This window comes from Anomaloglossus baeobatrachus, chromosome 6 (genome assembly GCF_048569485.1).
Source record: "Anomaloglossus baeobatrachus isolate aAnoBae1 chromosome 6, aAnoBae1.hap1, whole genome shotgun sequence".
Classification (NCBI taxonomy): Eukaryota; Metazoa; Chordata; class Amphibia; order Anura; family Aromobatidae; genus Anomaloglossus; species Anomaloglossus baeobatrachus.
The window spans coordinates 74148628-74170618 of record NC_134358.1 but is presented as its reverse complement, the minus strand read 5'-3'; the positions used below and the strand labels follow the sequence as shown (position 1 = coordinate 74170618).

The 21991-nt window shown below is 58.1% G+C and overlaps 1 protein-coding gene across 1 annotated transcript in view; it reads right to left on the bottom strand.

Moving 5' to 3' along the window:
• The window catches only part of VIRMA (vir like m6A methyltransferase associated), a 162137-nt gene that overhangs the window by 122969 nt on the left and 17177 nt on the right, over positions 1-21991 (bottom strand). The window contains exon 8 of the mRNA XM_075353036.1: positions 8442-9591. Coding sequence (XP_075209151.1) covers positions 8442-9591 — 1150 coding nt within the window. The remainder of the gene's footprint in view (positions 1-8441; positions 9592-21991) is intronic.

Genomic DNA, 21991 nt, shown 5'->3' with positions numbered 1-21991 from the left:
CATAAGGGAGCCGGAACTGCGACCAATCTTGCACTAAGGCGTCTGCCGCCAGAGCTCTTTGATCGCGAGACCGCGCTATGAAGGTCGGGACCTTGTTGTTGTGCCGAGACGCCATTAGGTCGACGTCCGGCACACCCCAGCGGCGGCAGATTTCCTGAAACACGTCCGGGTGAAGGGACCATTCCCCTGCGTCTATGCCCTGGCGACTGAGGAAGTCTGCTTCCCAGTTTTCTACGCCCGGGATGTGAACTGCTGATATGGTGGATGCTCTTTCCTCTACCCACATCAGAATCCGCCTGACTTCCTGGAAGGCTTGCCGACTGCGTGTCCCTCCTTGGTGGTTGATGTATGCCACCGCTGTGGAGTTGTCCGACTGAATTCGGATCTGTTTTCCTTCCAGCCACTGCTGGAAGGCTAATAGGGCAAGATACACTGCCCTGATCTCCAGAACATTGATCTGAAGGGTGGATTCCTGCTGAGTCCACGTCCCTTGAGCCCTGTGGTGGAGAAAAACTGCTCCCCACCCTGACAGACTCGCGTCTGTCGTGACCACTGCCCAGGATGGGGGCAGGAATGATCTTCCCTGCGATAATGAGGTGGGAAGAAGCCACCATAGCAGAGAATCCTTGGCCGTCTGAGAAAGGGAGACTTTCCTGTCTAGGGAAGTTGTCTTCCCGTCCCATTGGCGGAGAATGTCCCATTGAAGTGGACGCAGATGAAACTGCGCGAACGGGACTGCCTCCATTGCTGCCACCATCTTCCCTAGGAAGTGCATGAGGCGCCTTAAGGGGTGCGACTGACCCTGAAGGAGAGACTGCACCCCTGTCTGTAGTGACCGCTGCTTGTCCAGCGGAAGCTTCACTATCGCTGAGAGAGTATGAAACTCCATGCCAAGATACGTTAGTGATTGAGCCGGTGCCAGGTTTGACTTTGAAAAGTTGATGATCCACCCGAAAGTCTGGAGAGTCTCCAGCGCAACATTCAGGCTGTGTTGGCATGCCTCTTGAGAGGGTGCTTTGACAAGTAGATCGTCCAAGTAAGGGATCACCGAGTGTCCCTGAGAATGCAAGACTGCTACCACTGCCGCCATGACCTTGGTGAAAACCCGTGGGGCTGTCGCCAGACCAAATGGCAGAGCTACGAACTGGAGATGGTCGTCTCCTATCACGAAACGTAGGAAACGTTGGTGCTCTGTAGCAATCGGCACGTGGAGATAAGCATCTTTGATGTCTATTGATGCAAGGAAATCTCCTTGAGACATTGAGGCAATGACAGAGCGGAGGGATTCCATCCGGAACCGCCTGGCGTTCACGTGCTTGTTGAGCAGCTTTAGGTCCAGAACAGGACGGAACGAGCCGTCCTTTTTTGGAACCACGAAGAGATTGGAGTAAAATCCTTGCCCTTGTTCCTGCAGAGGAACAGGGATCACCACTCCTTCTGCTCTTAGTGAGCACACCGCCTGCAGAAGGGCATTTGCTCGGTCGGGATGTGGGGAGGTTCTGAAGAACCGAGGCGGAGGATGAGAACTGAATTCTATCCTGTACCCGTGAGACAAAATGTCTGCTACCCACCGGTCTTTGACCTGTGGCAGCCAAATGTCGCAAAAGCGGGAGAGCCTGCCACCGACCGAGGATGCGGAGGGATGAGGCCGAAAGTCATGAGGCAGCCGCCTTGGAAGCGGTTCCTCCGGTTGTTTTCTTGGGGCGTGAATGAGCCCGCCAGGAATCTGAGCTCCTTTGCTCCTTCTGAGTCCCTTTGGACGAGGAGAATTGGGTCTTGCTGGAGCCTCGAAAGGACTGAAACCTCGACTGCCACTTCCTCTGTTGAGGTTTGCTCGATCTGGGCTGGGGTAAGGAGGAGTCCTTACCCTTGGACTGTTTAATGATCTCAGCCAATTGCTCACCAAACAGTCTGTCTCCAGATAGTGGCAAGCTGGTTAAACATTTCTTGGAAGCAGAATCTGCTTTCCATTCCTTTAACCACAAGGCTCTGCGCAAAACCACAGAGTTGGCAGACGCCATTGAGGTACGGCTCGTAGAGTCCAAAACAGCGTTGATAGCGTAAGTCGCAAACGCAGACATTTGCGAAGTTAGGGACGCTACTCGCGGCACTGCTGGACGTATGATAGAGTCCACTTGTGCCAGGCCAGCTGAAATAGCTTGGAGTGCCCACACGGCCGCGAATGCTGGAGCAAACGACGCGCCGATAGCTTCATAGACAGACTTTAACCAAAGGTCCATCTGTCTGTCATTGGCATCTTTAAGTGAAGCCCCATCTTCCACTGCAACTAAGGATCTAGCCGCAAGCCTGGAGATTGGGGGGTCCACCTTTGGACACTGGGTCCAGCGTTTGACCACGTCAGGGGGAAAGGGATAACGTGTATCCTTAAGACGTTTGGAGAAACGCTTATCTGGATAAGCATGATGTTTCTGGACTGATTCTCTGAAGTCAGAGTGGTCCAGAAAAGTACTCAATTTACGCTTAGGATACCGGAACTGGAACTTCTCCTGCTGTGCAGCTGCCTCCTCAGCAGAAGGGGCTGGGGGAGAAATATCCAACAGTCTATTGATGGCCGCTATAAGGTCATTTACCATAGCGTCACCATCAGGGGTATCTAGATTGAGAGCGGTGTCAGGAGTAGATTCCTGATCACCCACCTCTGTCTCCTCATACAGAGCCTCGTCTCGCTGAGACCCTGACCAGTGTGATGACGGCGAGGGTCTTTCCCAGCGAGCCCGCTTAGGCTGCCTGGGACTGTCATCCGAGTCAGAGTCTTCAGCCTGTGATGCCTGGGACCCCCTTGAAGTACGGATTAGTTCCAACTGAGGGGGACCGGGGAGCATAGACACAGCAGTGTCCATGGTCTGAGAAACTGGCCTGGACTGCAAGGTTTCCAGGATTTTTGTCATAGTCACAGACATCTTATCAGCAAAAACTGCAAATTCTGTCCCCGTCACCGGGGCAGGGTTCACAGGCGTCTCTGCCTGGGCCACTACTACCATAGACTCTGGCTGACGAAGTGGCACAGGGATTGAACATTGCACACAATGGGGGTCATTGGAACCTGCCGGTAGATTAGCCCCACATGCGGCACAAGCAGTGCGTACCGCCTGTGCCTTGGCACCCTTGCGTTTTGCGGATGACATGTTGTTGTCTCCTCAGAGCAATGAGGGTATAAGCCAAGAAGCGACTGTACAGTGCAATATAAATATATATGGTACAGAGAAAAAATGCACCAAATAACACTGTGGCACTAGTGGGGCCAGCACTTATGTGCAGCTTACCGCCCGCATAAACGCGGGTGTGTGGTCGCCAGAGTCCCTTGTCTGAGTCCCCCAGAGCCTGTGTCCGTTCTCCAGCCAGACTGCATGCAGGAATGGCTGCCGGCGTCCTGTGGAGAGGGGCGGGCCCTGGGCGTGTTGAGACCAAGAGCGGGAAACTTGCGTCCCCACTGTGCCCAGTGAGAGGGCTGGAGCATGTAAATAAGGCTCCAGCCCTCGGCGCTGCCTATTGCACAGCGTCTCTCCCTTTCCCTGATTGACAGGGTGGGGGCGGGAACGAACCGTAACTAGGCCGCAAAAGCCGGGGACTAGATTTATGAGCGCTGCCGCCGTAAAAGCGCGGGCAGCGCGAGTCCCCGGCGCACTACAAGTCCCAGCGGCGCCGCCGCTCCCGGAGCGGCCGGCGCGGTAGTTCCCAAGACAAAAATCACTCAGCTAAGCTGCAGTGACTCTAACCCGAGCGCGCAGCGCTAGTGCCCCCGGCGCACTAGCACACCCAGCAAGCCTGGAGTGTGCGTGGCCTGTCTGTGCGGGGACACAGAGTACCTGAACGTTGCAGGGCCTTGTCCCTGACTGTACTCAGCTCCTCCAGCAGGGTCTCTGGGTCTGTGGATGGAGCTCGGCCTCAGGGTTCGGGGGCCGGTAAGATCCCACTTCCACAGAGCCCCTCAGGGGGATGGGGAAGGAAAGCAGCATGTGGGCTCCAGCCTCCGTACCCGCAATGGGTACCTCAACCTTACAAACCGCAAGTGGGGTGAGAAGGGAGCATGCTGGGGGCCCTATATGGGCTCTCTTTTCTTCCATCCGATAGAGTCAGCAGCTACTGCTGACTAAACAGTGGAGCTATGCGTGGATGTCTGACCTCCTTCGCACAAAGCAGAAAACTGGTGAGCCAGTGATCCCACTGGGGGTGTATAGCCAGAAGGGGAGGGGCCTTACACTTTTTAGTGTAATTGCTTTGTGTGGCCTCCGGAGGGCAGTGCTATACACCCAATCGTCTGGGTCTCCCAATGGAGCGCCGAAGAAATGATCCTCTCATATCGCAAAACGTAACCAACGCTGATGTGACACTGCGATTGGCACATGTAGATAGGCATCTCTGATGTCGATGGACGCCAGGAACTCCCCTTGGGTCATAGAGGCAATGACTGATAGCAGAGACTCCATGCGAAAATGCCGCACCCGGACATGCTTGTTGAGAAGCTTGAGATCCAGGATGGGCCGGAAGGTACCGTCCTTTTTTGGAACTAGGAAGAGATTTGAGTAAAAACCTCTGAACCGTTCCTGAGCGGGAACTGGGACAATCACTCCGTTTGCCTGCAAGGACGCCACGGCCTGCGAGAAGGCGGCGGCCTTGGAGCAGGGGGGAGTTGAGAGAAAAAATCTGTTTGGAGCGCTGGAAGAGAATTCTATCCTGTAGCAGTGAGATATGAGGTCTCTCACCCACTGATCGGAGACTTGCTTTAACCAAGCGTCGCCAAAGTGGGAGAGCAGGCCACCGACTAAGGACGTAGCTGGAGCGGGCCGAGAGTCATGAGGAAGCTGCCTTAGTGGCAGAACCTCCTGCGGTCTTCTGCGGACGCGCTTTTGGGCGCCAGTTGGATTTCTGATCCTTGGCTGAGTTAGTGGACGAGGCGGAAGGCTTAGAGGATGAGCAGTTGGAGGAACGAAAGGAACGAAACATCGATTGATTCCTACCCTGGGCGGGTTTCCTGGTCTTGGTTTGTGGCATGGAAGTACTCTTCCTGCCAGTAGCTTCTTTAATGATTTCATCCAGCTGTTCACCAAACAGCCGTGAACCAGCAAAAGGGAGCCCAGCAAGAAACTTCTTTGATGAAGCATCTGCCTTCCACTCTCGAAGCCACAAAATCCTGCGGATAACAAGAGAATTAGCTGAAGCCACCGCAGTGCGGTGAGCAGCCTCTAGCATGGCAGACATTGCATAAGATGAAAAAACTGAAGCCTGAGCAGTTAAGGTAACCATCTCAGGCATAGATTCCTTGGTGAGGGAATGTATCTCCTCTAGAGAAGCAGATATGGCTTTGAGAGCCCACACTGCTGCAAAAGTCGGGGAAAACGCGGCCCCCGCAGCTTCATACACAGATTTGGCCAGAAGGTCAATCTGACGGTCAGTGGAATCCTTAAGTGAGGTGCCGTCAGCCACCGACACAACGGTACGGACTGAGAGCCTAGACACCGGAGGGTCTACCTTTGGGGAGTGAGACCACTCCTTGACCACCTCAGGTGGAAATGGAAACCGGTGCTTTGGAAAGCGTTTGTCAGGGCAGGCCCTGGGTTTGGTCACAGCGGTCTGAAAACTGGAGTGGTTAAAGAACACACTCTTCACTCTCTTAGGCGAGGTAAACTGATGTTTTTCTGCCAAAGAGAGTTGCTCCTCTGATACTGGCGGATTGAGATCCAGCACAGAATTAATAGAAGCAATCAAATCACTGAGGTCTGAGTCACCCTCAGAGAAATCGATGGGATACATAGCCTCCGAGCCCCCAGTGAGGGCATCCTCCTCATCTTGAGAGTCAGCTCTTGACACAGAGCCGTGGGATGGGGAGGGGGAGGAAACCCTGCGCCTTCTCTTAGAAGGACGGGGTCTGGGATCAGATGATGAATCCTCCGTGAGCTCCGATGGACGGAGGTCAGAGGATAGGAGTCCTCTGTTAAGAGTATTAGAGGCACCCTGTGAGGGAGGCTGATGCATATTCATCAAAGTCCTGGACAAAAGTCCCATGGACTCAGCAAATGACTGGGATATGGACCTAGAAAAAGACTCTACCCAGGCCGGGGGTTCAATCACAGGTGCAGCAGCAGCCTGAGAGACCACTGGGGGTGAGACTCCAGGCTGTGGCACCGCCAAGTTAGAGCAACCATCACAGTGTGGATAAATGCTCGGCTCAGGCAGCAGGAGCTTACATGCAGTGCATGCAGAATAAAGCTTTGGAGCCTTGCTCCTCGTGTGAGGCATGCTGCTGGAGTGGGGGCTTTGCAGAGAATGAACCCCAGGGAGAATATACAGAGGTCCACAACCAGAGACCGGCTGTAGCTTACCAGACCGCTGAGCGCGGTGTTGTGTGCCCTCCAGATCCCGAAGCCCGGTCCCCCAGTCGCAGCACCTCAGCAGAGATGCAGAATGCAGGATGTCCCAGAGCAGAGTGAACTCTGCCTGAGAAATGGGGCGTTCCTATAAAAGAGCGGGAACTGGAGGGCTATAGAGACCTGCAGGGAAGGAGGGACGCCCCAGCAGTGGGGAGTGTCCCTCCCCTGTGTAGAACGGCCGCCGGGAGGAGCCGAACCTGTCCCTCTGCATGAATGACATGCGAGGGCAGGAAAATGAAACTAGGCCTCCGGCGAAATCGGGGCCTAAATTTAAGCGGCGAGGCCGACAAGCAGGCACCATCGGCGCGGTTCTCAGGCAAAAGCTAGAGAACCCGCCGGAAAAGTTAAAACAATCACATACAGCATACTCTCCCCTTACAATAAAGAACTGGGACCCCCAACATAAACGTCTCAGGTACTTAGCTGCTGAGACGCAGGGCCATGTCCCTGGGGATGAGTGCTCCGGTCCAACAGAATCCTCAAGGGGCTGTGGATGGAGACCGGACTCCTGCCAGGCATGGAGACCGTCCTGGCTCCCACTTCAAGCCAGAGCCCAGAAGGGATGGTGAAGGAGCGCGGCATGTAAGGCTGCAGCCTTGTAAATCAACCTTAACAACACCGCCGACACAGTGGGGTGAGAAGGGACATGCCGGGAGTCCAGACATGGACCCGCTTTTCTTCAAACTCTTTCCAAAAGTCAAACAAATCAGATGAGAATGCATGTGTGGATGTATGCCTTCTGACACAAAGCAATAAACTGGCTAGGACTGGCTACCAGGGGGTGTATAAGCTCAGAGGGAGGAGCTACACTTTTAAGTGTAGTACTTTGTGTGTCCTCCGGAGGCAGAAGCTAAACACCCATGGTCTGGGTCTCCCAAAGGAACGATAAAGAAAATGGTAGTTAAAAACGGCAGCCTGAGACGCAAAAAATAAGCTGTCACTGAGCCATAAATCCCAAAAAATGAGAACGCTACGGGTCACGGAATATGGCATAAAACGTGCGCCACTTTTTCCCCGACAAATTTCTGATTTTTTTTTTAACTCTTTAGATAAAAGTAAAACCTATACATGTTTGGTGTCTACGAACTCGCACTGACCTGAGGCATCACACCCACACATTAGTTTTACCATATAGTGAACACAGTGAATAAAATATCTCAAAAACAATTATCGCACCTTTTTTTTGCAATTTTTCTGCATTTGGAATTTTTTTTCAGTTTTCCAGTACACTATTGTTGAGAGTAAGAATTGAGTAACTTGGAATACTTAATTAAGCCATGTCACAGACCTAGATACGTAGCTTAGTTGATGTAGCCAAACATACATATTTATGCTTTTGTTTTCCACTAACACATTGAATGAATGTATAAATAAATAAATAAATATATATATATATTTTTTACTCAGTGATTTTCCTTAATACAAAATGCCAGCACATGTAACCCAAAGATGGCTCCTGCATCGTGGACAACGCCTAAGGTAATAAGGGCCTGAGAAACCCCCAAAGTTTGGAACAACCAATCCAGTAGAGACTATGCAAGTTGCTCCACGCCCCGAGCCCGGCCTGCGATACTTGGACTATATATTTTGTATACACCCTTTTCTTATCTAGAACGATAAACGTTTTGTGAACAATAAACGAGCAGAATGTCACTGGCGTCCGTCATGAGAGGCAGCGATTAAACAACCTGCAGTCTGTTATTTCTTCCCACCCGTGCACACATGACATTATAATCTGAAAAGAGCAGTCAGTCCTTGAGACCCCAAGTGTCTCCCCCTCAATACTATATGGTAAAACTTATGGTTTCATTTACAAGTACAGCTCATTCCGCAAAAAAATGAGCCCTCACATGTCCATATTGACTGAAAAATAAAAAGAAAGTGATGTCTCTCGGAAGAATGGGGGGGGGGGGGAAGGAAAGCGAAAAAATCGGCCATCAGGTTTTGCTGCAGAAAAAAAAAAAAAAAACAATGCAAAAACGCGTGTGAACATAGCCTAAGGATGCAGAAATTATCAATGAGACATTCCAGCTCAAGCCACTCATATCTTACCGATAAAGAACAGGAAAAGGGTCGTCTCGCTCTGGGGGACCGGTGATTCTGGCAGACGTTGGGAAAGACTTCACAGGGGGCTGGATCATAGAGTGGGGGGCAGTTTCTAAAAGATGAAAAATCTCATTGAGAAGACCCAGCAGTTTCTCCATGTCTCCTTCACTAATATTAGAAGACTCTAAGAAATGATCCATGTCCATGGGAACCTCCACGTCGTTGTCGTAGTCTCGACTTGGCCTGTCCGCAGCGGACGGATTGGGGTCTCTGGTGTCAGCAGGAGGCGGCGGTGGCGGAGAGCTGTCCACTAACTGTTCCCCCATCCTCTTCACATCAGACAGGATTTCATAGAAGTGACACTTCTGGAGGATGGCAGAGCAAGCTGTGAAAACCCGGACTGTCTGGTCCATCAAGATCAGCTCCAGGAGTCTTTGGTAGCCACTTTTACCTTGTAAATCTAGAGAATTTTTCAAAAACGCGTCCATCCCCTCGGTTGTGCTGATTACGCCATCCAGGGACTTAAAAGCATTTAGTTTGAGGGATGAGGACACGTGCTCCGCAAACAGAAGATCGTATAACTTGCCAATGACGTCCGCCTTCAGCAGAGACTCGATACCTCGTGTCCCACATTCGGTGAGGGACGACACCAGCTTAGTGCCAGCTTTCAGTTGTCGGACGTTCAGTGCAATTGGTTGCTGGAGAGCGAGCTGCAAGTCCAGGGCTTGCATGGCCCAGTCCACTATCTGACTCAGGTGGTCTCGACTTGGGTCTTTAAGCTGAAGAAAACTTAATCCCTTCACTATTAAGCTGGGAACTTCTTCCAGCGCCGTCACCCACTTTGCACCTCGGTCATCTTGATAAAGATCGAGCAGTTCCAGGAGCTTCACCGACACCTCACTGGCCCCAGAGGGGTCCTTATCCAGGTCCTGGTCCCGAAGCTTGCAGATTTCATTCTCAAAGGCGGTTCTGTAAGGGCAGCTGAAGTAAAGAAGGGGTCCCAAGTCTCGGTCATAAGGATCATAGGTCATGGTGGGTAAAGAAGCAAAATCCTCTTGTGTATAGTCAATGTCAAAACTGGGATATTTAAATGCCTCCCGCTCAAAGTCCGCAATCCCGTCCTCATCACTCGAGATCTGCTCGTAGCCATCATCTCCTGCAATGAACAAAGCTGACATTAGTGACCGCATGGAGGATGCATCAAATCCAGGGGAAAGTAAAATTGGAGGAGGCGCTGATAGCCCTTCAAAAAAATACCTGGAATCTATTTTAAAGAAGTCAATGTCATCAAGTTTTGTTTTTTAATGTAAATGGATATTTTTCCATTAAATCACATTGCTGGGAGCCCGTTACATAGAGCTGTGTGCGGTCCTGATGCCTCCAACTCCTCCAGGAAACGTAGACCTAAACGTAGAACTTGTTCCTTTTGTCAATAAAGCGAGAACCTGCACACGGATATTCCCCACACGGGGCGAGCGCAGCTCATTGATAAGGGAACACCACACAGTTCTTGATTTAGTCATACGTTCCCAAGACAAGTTACAAAAGAAGGGAATTTTGTTACTTACCGTAAATTCCTTTTCTTCTAGCTCCTATTGGGAGACCCAGACGATTGGGTGTATAGCACTGCCTCCGGAGGCCACACAAAGCATTACACTAAAAAGTGTAAGGCCCCTCCCCTTCTGGCTATACACCCCCAGTGGGATCACTGGCTCACCAGTTTTAGTGCAAAAGCAAGAAGGAGGAAAGCCAATAACTGGTTTAAACAAATTCACTCCGAAATAACATCGGAGAACTGAAAACCATTCAACATGAACAACATGTGTACCCGAAAAACAACCAAAAATCCCGAAGGACAACAGGGCGGGTGCTGGGTCTCCCAATAGGAGCTAGAAGAAAAGGAATTTACGGTAAGTAACAAAATTCCCTTCTTCGGCGCTCCATTGGGAGACCCAGACGATTGGGACGTCCAAAAGCTGTCCCTGGGTGGGTAAAGAAATACCTCATGTTAGAGCTGCAAAGACAGCCCTCCCCTACGGGGAGGCAACTGCCGCCTGCAGGACTCTTCTACCTAGGCTGGCGTCCGCCGAAGCATAGGTATGCACCTGATAATGTTTGGTGAAAGTGTGCAGACTCGACCAGGTAGCTGCCTGGCACACCTGTTGAGCCGTAGCCTGGTGTCGTAATGCCCAGGACGCACCCACGGCTCTGGTAGAATGGGCCTTCAGCCCTGATGGAACCGGAAGCCCAGCAGAACGGTAGGCTTCAAGAATCGGTTCTTTGATCCATCGAGCCAGGGTGGCTTTGGAAGCCTGCGACCCTTTGCGCTTACCAGCGACAAGGACAAAGAGTGCATCCGAGCGGCGCAGGGGCGCCGTGCGGGAAATGTAGATTCTGAGTGCTCTCACCAGATCCAACAAATGTAGATCCTTTTCATACCGATGCACTGCATGCGGATAAAAGGAAGGCAAGGAGATATCCTGATTAAGGTGAAAAGAGGACACCACCTTAGGGAGAAACTCCTGAATGGGACGCAGCACTACCTTGTCCTGGTGGAACACCAGGAAAGGAGCTTTGCATGACAGCGCTGCTAGTTCAGACACTCTCCGAAGAGACGTGACCGCTACCAGAAAGGCCACTTTCTGTGAGAGTCGAGAAAGTGACACATCCCTCAGGGGCTCGAAAGGCGGCTTCTGGAGAGCAACAAGGACCTTGTTTAGATCCCACGGATCTAACGGCCTCCTGTACGGAGGTACGATATGACACACCCCCTGCAGGAACGTGCGCACCTAAGAAAGTCGCGCTAGACGCTTCTGAAAAAACACGGATAGTGCCGAGACTTGCCCTTTAAGGGAGCCGAGCGACAAGCCCTTTTCCAACCCAGATTGCAGGAAGGAAAGAAAGACAGGTAACGCGAATGGCCAGGGGGATACTCCTTGTGCAGAGCACCAGGATAAGAAAATCTTCCACGTTCTGTGGTAGATCTTAGCAGAAGTGGACTTCCTAGCCTGCCTCATGGTGGCCACGACCCCTTGGGGTAATCCTGAAGACGCTAGGATCCAGGACTCAATGGCCACACAGTCAGGTTCAGGGCCGCAGAATTCCGATGGAAAAACGGCCCTTGGGACAGTAAGTCTGGACGATCTGGTAGTGCCCACGGTTGGCCGACCGTGAGATGCCACAGATCCGGGTACCACGACCTCCTCGGCCAGTCTGGGGCGACGAGTATGACGCGGCCGCAATCGGATCTGATCTTGCGTAACACACTGGGCAAGAGTGCCAGAGGTGGAAACACATAAGGGAGCCGGAACTGCGACCAATCTTGCACTAAGGCGTCTGCCGCCAGAGCTCTTTGATCGCGAGACCGCGCTATGAAGGTCGGGACCTTGTTGTTGTGCCGAGACGCCATTAGGACGACGTCCGGCCTTCCCCAGCGGCTACAGATTTCCTGAAACACGTCCGGGTGAAGGGACCATTCCCCTGCGTCCATGCCCTGGCGGCTGAGGAAGTCTGCTTCCCAGTTTTCTACGCCCGGGATGTGAACTGCTGATATGGTGGATGCTCTTTCCTCCACCCACATCAGAATCCGCCTGACTTCCTGGAAGGCTTGCCGACTGCGTGTCACTCCTTGGTGGTAGATGTATGCCACCGCTGTGGAGTTGTCCGACTGAATTCGGATGTGTGTGCTTTCCAGCCACGGCTGGAAGGCTTGCAGGGCAAGATACACTGCCCAGATTTCCAGCACATTGATTTGAAGGATGGACTCCTCTGAGGAGAGTCCTTGACCGTCTGAGAAGGGGGACGTTTCTTCTAGGGACGTCGACTTCCCATCCCATTGGCAAAGAATGCCACATTGGAGTGGACGCAGATGAAACTGCGCGAAATTGACTGCCTCTGCATGAGGCGTGTTAAGGAGTGTGACTGGCCGTGAAGGAGAGACTGCACCCCCGTCTGTAGTGAACGCTGTTTGTCCAGCGGAAGCTTCACTATCGCTGAGGGAGCGTGACACTCCGTGCCCAGATATGTCAGCGATTGGGTCGGTGTCAGATTTAACCTTGAGAAGTTGATGATCCACCCGAAACTCTGGAGAGTCTCCAGCGCTACGCTCAGGCTGTGTTAGCATGCCTCTTGAGAGGATGCCTTGACAAGTCGACCGTCCAAGGAAGGATCACCGAGTGACCCTGAGAGTGCAGGACTGCTCCCACTGCTGCCCTGAACATGTTCAAACTCCGTAGGGCTGTCGCCAGACCGAAGGGCAGGGTTACGAACTGAAGATGCTCGTCTTGAATAACGAAACGTAGCAAACGTTGGTGCTCTGGAGCAATCGGCACGTGGAGATAAGCATCCTGATGTCTATTGATGCTAGGAAATCTCCTTGAGACATTGAGGCAATGACGGAGCGGAGGGATGCCCTCCGGAACCGCCTGGCCTTCACGTGCTTGTTGAGCAGTTTTAGGTCCCCCACAATCAGATTGGAGGAAAAACTGTGTCTTGTTCCTGAAGAGGAACAGGAATTACCACTCATTCTGCCTGCAGAAGAGCATCGGCTCGGTGGGTAGGTGGGGAAGTTCTGAAGAATCGAGCCGGAGGCCGAGAACAGAACTCTATCCTGTACACGTGAGACACGATGTCTCTCACCCACCGGTCTGTGACCTGTGGCAGCTAAATGTCGCCAAAGCGGGAGAGTCTGCCACCAACCGCGGATGCGGAGAGAGAGAGCTTAGAGTCATGAGGAGACCGCCTTGGAAGCGGTTCCTCTGGCTGCCTTCCTTGGGCGTGATTGAGCCCGCCTGGAATCTGAGCCCCTCTGAGCCTTTTGAGCCCTTTTGGACTAGGACAATTTGGACCTGCCCGAGCCTGGGAAGGACCGAAACCTCGACTGTCTCTCTCGGACAGCATTAATAGGGTAATTCGCAATGCAGACATTGCGAGGATAAGGACGCTACCTGCGGCACAGATGTACCTGTGCTCAAGACCAGCCTGCGGCAAGACCAGCTGACATAGCTTAGAGTGCCCATACGCTGCGAATGCCGGAGCAACCGACACGCCGATAGCTTCATAGACAGATTTCAACCAGAGGTCCATCTGTCTGTCAATGGCATCTTTAAGTGAAGTCCCATCTCCACTGCAACTATGGATCTAGCCGCAAGCCTGGAGATTGGGGGATCCACCTTTGGACCCTGGGTCTAGCGCTGACCGCGTCAGGGGGAAAGGGATAACATGTATCCTTAATACATTTGGAGAAACGCTTATCTGGTAAGCGTGGTGATCCTGAACTGCTTCTCTGAAGTCAGCGTGGCCAGAAAAGTACTCAATGTACGCTTGAGATACTGAAATGGGATTTCTCCTGCTGGGAAGCTGACTCCTCCACTGAAGGAGCTGGGGGAGAGATATCCAACATGCCATTGCTGGACGCTATAAGATCATTCCCCATGGCGTCACCATCCGGTGTATCCGGATTGAGAGCGGTGTCAGGATCAAAAGTCCTGATCAGCTACGTCTGCCTCATCATACAGAGAGTCCTCTGCTGTGACCCTGACTAAGTGATGAGGCCGAGTGCCGCTCCCAGCGAGCTCGCTTAGGCTGTCTGGGACTGTCGTCCGTGTCAGAGCCTTCACCTGGCAAGATTGCCCATGGCCTGTCTGGACTGCAAGTCACAAGCCGAAACTGCAACACCGTCCCTGTCCCATGGACAGGATTCACAGGTGGTTCCTTTGGCCACCTCTAGTAGAGACCCCGGCTGACCAAGTGCTACAGAGGAGCATTGCACACAACGGGGGCCAGTGGAACTTGTCGGTGGAACAGTATCACATGCAGTAAAAGCAGCATAGAAAGCCTGTGTTGCTTTTTTGCTGCTGTAGTCTAGCCATCTAGGAGCATATAGCCCGAGAATAGCGACCGTACAGTGCAATGTATAGCATACAAGCATAAAGTACAAATGAGCCCTTCAGCACATGCAATATGAGCAGCTTAGAAAGCCTGTGCCTTGGCACCCTTGCTTTTTTGCTGCTGTAGACTAGCCATCCAGGAGAATATCTCCAAGAGTAGCGACCGTACAGTGCAATGTATAGCATACAAGCATAAGTACAAATGAACACTGCAGCACATGCAATACAAGCAGCCTAGAAAAACTGTGCCTTAGCAACCTTTGCTTTTTTGCTGCTGTAGTCTAGCCATTCTAGGAGAATATAGCCAAGAATAGCGACCGTACAGTGCAATGTATAGCATACAAGCATAAGTACAAATGAACACTTCAGCACATGCAATACAAGCAGCATAGAAAGCCTGTGCCTTAGCACCCCTGCTTTTTGCTGCTGTTGTCTCGCCATCTAAGAGGGCATATAGCCAAAAATAGCGACCTACAGTGCAGTGTAAGCTAAAATACAAATGGACACAGCGGTATTTAGTGGGGTCAGCACTTCAGGTGCTGCTTACCGCCCGCCTATAGGCGGGTGTGTGGTCGCCAGAGTCCTGTGACTGGTTGCCCAGAGCTTGTCTCCGTTCTCCAGCTCGGACTGCAGGAATGGCTGCCGGCGTCCTTCTCCAGCTCGTGTGACGAGGGGCGGGCCGTGGGCGTGCCCAAGGCAAGAGCGGGAAACCGGCGTCCCACTGTGTCCAGTGAAGGGGGCTGGAGAATGCAAAGCAGACTCCAGCCCTCGGCGCTGACTTTCTGTACAGCGTCCCGCCTCTCCCCCTGACTGGCAGGGCTGGGGGCGGGAACGAAACGGAAACTAGGCCGCAAAGCCGGGGACTCGAGTAATAAGCGCGGCCGTCCTATGTGCACGGCCAGCGCGGAGTCCCCCGGCGCACCACAAGTCCCAGCCGCGCCACAGTGTAAAAACACCCAGCAGCGGCCCGGCGCGGCAGTTCCCAATACATAAATTCACACAGCAAAGCTGCCGTGAATAATAGCACGAGCGCTCCGCGCTGTTGTCCCCGGCGCACTAGCACTCCCAGCAATGCTGGTGTGTGTGTGCGCGATGTGTACGGGGACACAGAGTACCTTAATGTAGCAGGGCCCTGTCCCTGACGATACTCAGCTCCATATCCAGCAGGTTCTCTGGGTCTGTGGATGGAGCCCGGTCTCAGTGCCTGGAGACCTGTAAGATCCCACTTCCTCAGAGCCCCTCAGGGGGATGGGGAAGGAAAACAGCATGTGGGCTCCAGCCTCCGTACCCGCAATGGGTACCTCAACCTTAACAAACACCGCCGACATAAAGTGGGGTGAGAAGGGAGCATGCTGGGGGCCCTAGTATGGGCCCTCTTTTCTTCCATCCGACATAGTCAGCAGCTGCTGCTGACTAAACAGTGGAGCTATGCGTGGATGTCTGACCTCCTTCGCACAAAGCAGAAAACTGGTGAGCCAGTGATCCCACTGGGGGTGTATAGCCAGAAGGGGAGGGGCCTTACACTTTTTTAGTGTAATGCTTTGTGTGGCCTCCGGAGGCAGTGCTATACACCCAATCGTCTGGGTCTCCCAATGGAGCGCCGAAGAAAATTCTTCAACGCGGAGACGACGGATTTGTACCTCAGGATGGGGCTACAAGACAGCGATACAGGGGGCAAGACCAAGAGCAATGGATGTGTACTGCTGCTATTTCAGTGTGGTGCAAGTGTATGGAGACGCACTGCAAGCCCCCACCCACCACACTCCTGCAGCAAGACCCCCACCCCCCACCCAAGACTCCTGCAGAGAGCCTCTCCCCTCTCCCCCCCCAACACTCCTGCCGCGAGAGCCCCCCCCCAACACTCCTGCCGCGAGAGCCCCCCCCCCCCCAACACTCCTGCAGAGCCTCCAACCCAACACTCCTGCAGAGCCTCCTCCCCAACACTCCTGCAGAGCCTCCCCCCCAACACTCCTGCAGAGCCTCCCCCCCAACACTCCTGCAGAGCCTCCTCCCCAACACTCCTGCAGAGCCTCCCCCCCAACACTCCTGCAGAGCCTCCCCCCCAACACTCCTGCAGAGCCTCCCCCCCCAACACTCCTGCAGAGCCTCCCCCCCAACACTCCTGCAGAGCCTCCCCCCCCCCCCCAACACTCCTACAGAGCCTCCCCCCCCCCCAACACTCCTACAGAGCCTCCCCCCCCCAACACTCCTGCAGAGCCTCCCCCCCCCCCAACACTCCTGCCGCGAGAGCCCCCCCCCCCCAACACTCCTGCAGAGCCTCCCCCCCCAACACTCCTGCAGAGCCTCCTCCCCAACACTCCTGCAGAGCTCCCCCCCAACACTCCTGCAGAGCCTCCTCCCCAACACTCCTGCAGAGCCTCCCCCCCCCAACACTCCTGCAGAGCCTCCCCCCCCCCAACACTCCTGCCGCGAGAGCCCCCCCCAACACTCCTGCCCGCGAGAGCCCCCCCCCCCAACACTCCTGCCGCGAGAGCCCCCCCCCAACACTCCTGCCGCGAGAGCCCCCCCCCCAACACTCCTGCCGCGAGAGCCCCCCCCCCCCAACACCTCCTGCAGAGCCTCCCCCCCCCCAACACTCCTACAGAGCCTCCCCCCCCCCCAACACTCCTACAGAGCCTCCCCCCCCCCCCCCAACACTCCTACAGAGCCTCCTCCCCCCCCCAACACTCCTGCAGAGCCTCCCCCCCCCCCAACACTCCTGCCGCGAGAGCCCCCCCCCCCCAACACTCTGCAGAGCCTCCCCCCCCAACACTCCTGCAGAGCCTCCTCCCCAACACTCTGCAGAGCCTCCCCCCAACACTCCTGCAGAGCCTCCTCCCCCAACACTCCTGCAGAGCCTCCCCCCCCCAACACTCCTGCCGCGAGAGCCCCCCCAACACTCCTGCCGCGAGAGCCCCCCCCCCCAACACTCCCTGCCGCGAGAGCCCCCCCCCCCAACACTCCTGCCGCGAGAGCCCCCCCCCCCAACACTCCTGCCGCGAGAGCCCCCCCCCCCAACACTCCTGCAGAGCCTCCCCCCCCCCCCCCAACACTCCTACAGAGCCTCCCCCCCCCCCCCAACACTCCTACAGAGCCTCCCCCCCCCAACACTCCTACAGAGCCTCCCCCCCCCCAACACTCCTGCAGAGCCTCCCCCCCCCCCCCAACACTCCTGCAGAGCCTCCCCCCCCCCCCAACACTCCTGCAGAGCCTCCCCCCCCCAACACCTCCTGCAGAGCCTCCTCCCCAACACTCCCCCCTGCAGAGCCTCCTCCCCAACACTCCTGCAGAGCCTCCCCCCCCAACACTCTGCAGAGCCTCCCCCCCCCCAACACTCCTGCCGCGAGAGCCCCCCCCAACACTCCTGCCGCGAGAGCCCCCCCCCCCCAACACTCCTGCCGGCGAGAGCCCCCCCCCCCCCAACACTCCTGCCGCGAGAGCCCCCCCCCCAACACTCCTGCCGCGAGAGCCCCCCCCCCCAAACACTCCTGCCGCGAGAGCCCCCCCCCCCAACACTCCTAGCCGCGAGAGCCCCCCCCCCAACACTCCTGCCGCGAGAGCCCCCCCCCCAACACTCCTACAGAGCCTCCCCCCCCCCAACACTCCTGCAGAGCCTCCCCCCCCCCCAACACTCCTGCCGCGAGAGCCCCCCCCCCAACACTCCTGCAGAGCCTCCCCCCCCCCCCCAACACTCCTACAGAGCCTCCCCCCCCCCAACACTCCTGCAGAGCCTCCCCCCCCCCCAACACTCCTGCCGCGAGAGCCCCCCCCCCCAACACTCCTGCAGAGCCTCCCCCCCCCCCCCCAACACTCCTACAGAGCCTCCCCCCCCCCAACACTCCTGCGCGAGAGCCCCCCCCCCCCAACACTCCTGCCGCGAGAGCCCCCCCCCCCCAACACTCTGCCGCGAGAGCCCCCCCCCCCCAACACTCCTGCCGCGAAAGCCCCCCCCCCAACACTCCTGCCGCGAGAGCCCCCCCCCCCAACACTCCTGCCGCGAGAGCCCCCCCCCCCCCCCAACACTCCTGCCGCGAGAGCCCCCCCCCCCCCAACACTCCTGCCGCGAGAGCCCCCCCCCCAACACTCCTGCCGCGAGAGCCCCCCCCCAACACTCCTGCCGCGAGAGCCCCCCCAACACTCCTGCCGACCTGCCGCGAGAGCCCCCCCCCCCAACACTCCTGCCGCGAGAGCCCCCCCCCCCCAACACTCCTGCCGCGAGAGCCCCCCCCCCAACACTCCTGCCGCGAGAGCCCCCCCCCCCAACACTCCTGCCGCGAGAGCCCCCCCCCCCCCAACACTCCTGCAGAGCCTCCCCCCCCCCCCAACACTCCTACAGAGCCTCCCCCCCCCCCCCCAACACTCCTACAGAGCCTCCCCCCCCCCCCAACACTCCTGCAGAGCTCCCCCCCCCCCCCCAACACTCCTGCAGAGCCTCCCCCCCCAACACTCCTGCAGAGCCTCCTCCCCAACACTCCTGCAGAGCCTCCTCCCCAACACTCCTGCAGAGCCTCCCCCCCCAACACTCCTGCAGAGCCTCCCCCCCCCCCAACACTCCTGCCGCGAGAGCCCCCCCCAACACTCCTGCCGCGAGAGCCCCCCCCCCCCCAACACTCCTGCCGCGAGAGCCCCCCCCCCCCAACACTCCTGCCGCGAGAGCCCCCCCCCCCCCAACACTCCTGCCGCGAGAGCCCCCCCCCCCCAACACTCCTGCCGCGAGAGCCCCCCCCCCCAACACTCCTGCCGCGAGAGCCCCCCCCCCCCAACACTCCTGCCGCGAGAGCCCCCCCCCCCCCAACACTCCTGCCGCGAGAGCCCCCCCCCCCCAACACTCCTGCCGCGAGAGCCCCCCCCCCCCCAACACTCCTGCCGCGAAAGCCCCCCCCCCCAACACTCCTGCCGCGAGAGCCCCCCCCCCAACACTCCTGCCGCGAGAGCCCCCCCCCCAACACTCCTGCCGCGAGAGCCCCCCCCCCCAACACTCCTGCCGCGAGAGCCCCCCCCCCCCAACACTCCTGCCGCGAGAGCCCCCCCCCCCAACACTCCTGCCGCGAGAGCCCCCCCCCCCAACACTCCTGCCGCGAGAGCCCCCCCCCCCCAACACTCCTGCCGCGAGAGCCCCCCCCCAACACTCCTGCCGCGAGAGCCCCCCCCCAACACTCCTGCCCGCGAGAGCCCCCCCCCCAACACTCCTGCCGCGAGAGCCCCCCCCCCAACACTCCTGCCGCGAGAGCCCCCCCCCAACACTCCTGCCGCGAGAGCCCCCCCCAACACTCCTGCCGCGAGAGCCCCCCCCCCCAACACTCCTGCCGCGAGAGCCCCCCCCCCAACACTCCTGCCGCGAGAGCCCCCCCCCCAACACTCCTGCCGCGAGAGCCCCCCCCCCCCAACACTCCTGCCGCGAGAGCCCCCCCCCCCAACACTCCTGCCGCGAGAGCCCCCCCCCCCCCAACACTCCTGCCGCGAGAGCCCCCCCCCCAACACTCCTGCCGCGAGAGCCCCCCCCCCCCCAACACTCCTGCCGCGAGAGCCCCCCCCCCAACACTCCTGCCGCGAGAGCCCCCCCCCCCCCAACACTCCTGCAGAGCCTCCCCCCCCCCCAACACTCCTGCCGCGAGAGCCCCCCCCCCAACACTCCTGCCGCGAGAGCCCCCCCCCAACACTCCTGCCGCGAGAGCCCCCCCCCCCAACACTCCTGCCGCGAGAGCCCCCCCCCCAACACTCCTGCCGCGAGAGCCCCCCCCCCAACACTCCTGCCGCGAGAGCCCCCCCCCCCAACACTCCTGCCGCGAGAGCCCCCCCCCCAACACTCCTGCCGCAGAGCCCCCCCCCCCAACACTCCTGCCGCGAGAGCCCCCCCCCGCCCCCCAACACTCCTGCCGCGAGAGCCCCCCCCCCCAACACTCCTGCCGCGAGAGCCCCCCCCCCCCAACACTCCTGCCGCGAGAGCCCCCCCCCCAACACTCCTGCCGCGAGAGCCCCCCCCCCCCAACACTCCTGCAGGAGCCTCCCCCCCCCCCCAACACTCCTACAGAGCCTCCCCCCCCCCCCCAACACTCCTACAGAGCCTCCCCCCCCCCCAACACTCCTGCAGAGCCTCCCCCCCCCAACACTCCTGCCGCGAGAGCCCCCCCCCCCCCAACACTCCTGCAGAGCCTCCCCCCCAACACTCCTGCAGAGCCTCCTCCCCAACACTCCTGCAGAGCCTCCCCCCCAACACTCCTGCAGAGCCTCCTCCCCAACACTCTGCAGAGCCTCCCCCCCCAACACTCCTGCAGAGCCTCCCCCCCCCCAACACTCCTGCCGCGAGAGCCCCCCCCAACACTCCTGCCGCGAGAGCCCCCCCCCCCCCAACACTCCTGCCGCGAGAGCCCCCCCCCCCCAACACTCCTGCCGCGAGAGCCCCCCCCCCCCAACACTCCTGCCGCGAGAGCCCCCCCCCCCAACACTCCTGCAGAGCCTCCCCCCCCCCCCCAACACTCCTACAGAGCCTCCCCCCCCCCCAACACTCCTACAGAGCCTCCCCCCCCCCCCCCCAACACTCCTACAGAGCCTCCCCCCCCCCCCCAACACTCCTGCAGAGCCTCCCCCCCCCCAACACTCCTGCCGCGAGAGCCCCCCCCCCCCCAACACTCCTGCAGAGCCTCCCCCCCCAACACTCCTGCAGAGCCTCCTCCCCAACACTCCTGCAGAGCCTCCCCCCCAACACTCCTGCAGAGCCTCCTCCCCAACACTCCTGCAGAGCCTCCCCCCCCAACACTCCTGCAGAGCCTCCCCCCCCCCAACACTCCTGCCGCGAGAGCCCCCCCCAACACTCCTGCCGCGAGAGCCCCCCCCCCCCCCCAACACTCCTGCCCGCGAGAGCCCCCCCCCCAACACTCCTGCCGCGAGAGCCCCCCCCCCCAACACTCTGCGCGAGAGCCCCCCCCCCAACACTCCTGCCGCGAGAGCCCCCCCCCCAACACTCCTGCAGAGCCTCCCCCCCCCCAACACTCCTACAGAGCCTCCCCCCCCCCAACACTCCTACAGAGCCTCCCCCCCCCCCAACACTCCTGCAGAGCCTCCCCCCCCCCCCCAACACTCCTGCAGAGCCTCCCCCCCCCCCAACACTCCTGCAGAGCCTCCCCCCCCAACACTCCTGCAGAGCCTCCTCCCCAACACTCCTGCAGAGCCTCCCCCCAACACTCCTGCAGAGCCTCCTCCCCAACACTCCTGCAGAGCCTCCCCCCCCAACACTCCTGCCGCGAGAGCCCCCCCCCCCCCCAACACTCCTGCCGCGAGAGCCCCCCCCCCCAACACTCCTGCCGCGAGAGCCCCCCCCCCCAACACTCCTGCCGCGAGAGCCCCCCCCCCCCAACACTCCTGCAGAGCCTCCCCCCCCCCCCAACACTCCTACAGAGCCTCCCCCCCCCCAACACTCCTACAGAGCCTCCCCCCCCCCCCCAACACTCCTGCAGAGCCTCCCCCCCCCCCAACACTCCTGCAGAGCCTCCCCCCCCCCCAACACTCCTGCAGAGCCTCCCCCCCCCCCCAACACTCCTGCAGAGCCTCCCCCCCAACACTCCTGCAGAGCCTCCTCCCCAACACTCCTGCAGAGCCTCCCCCCCAACACTCCTGCAGAGCCTCCTCCCCAACACTCCTGCAGAGCCTCCCCCCCCAACACTCCTGCCG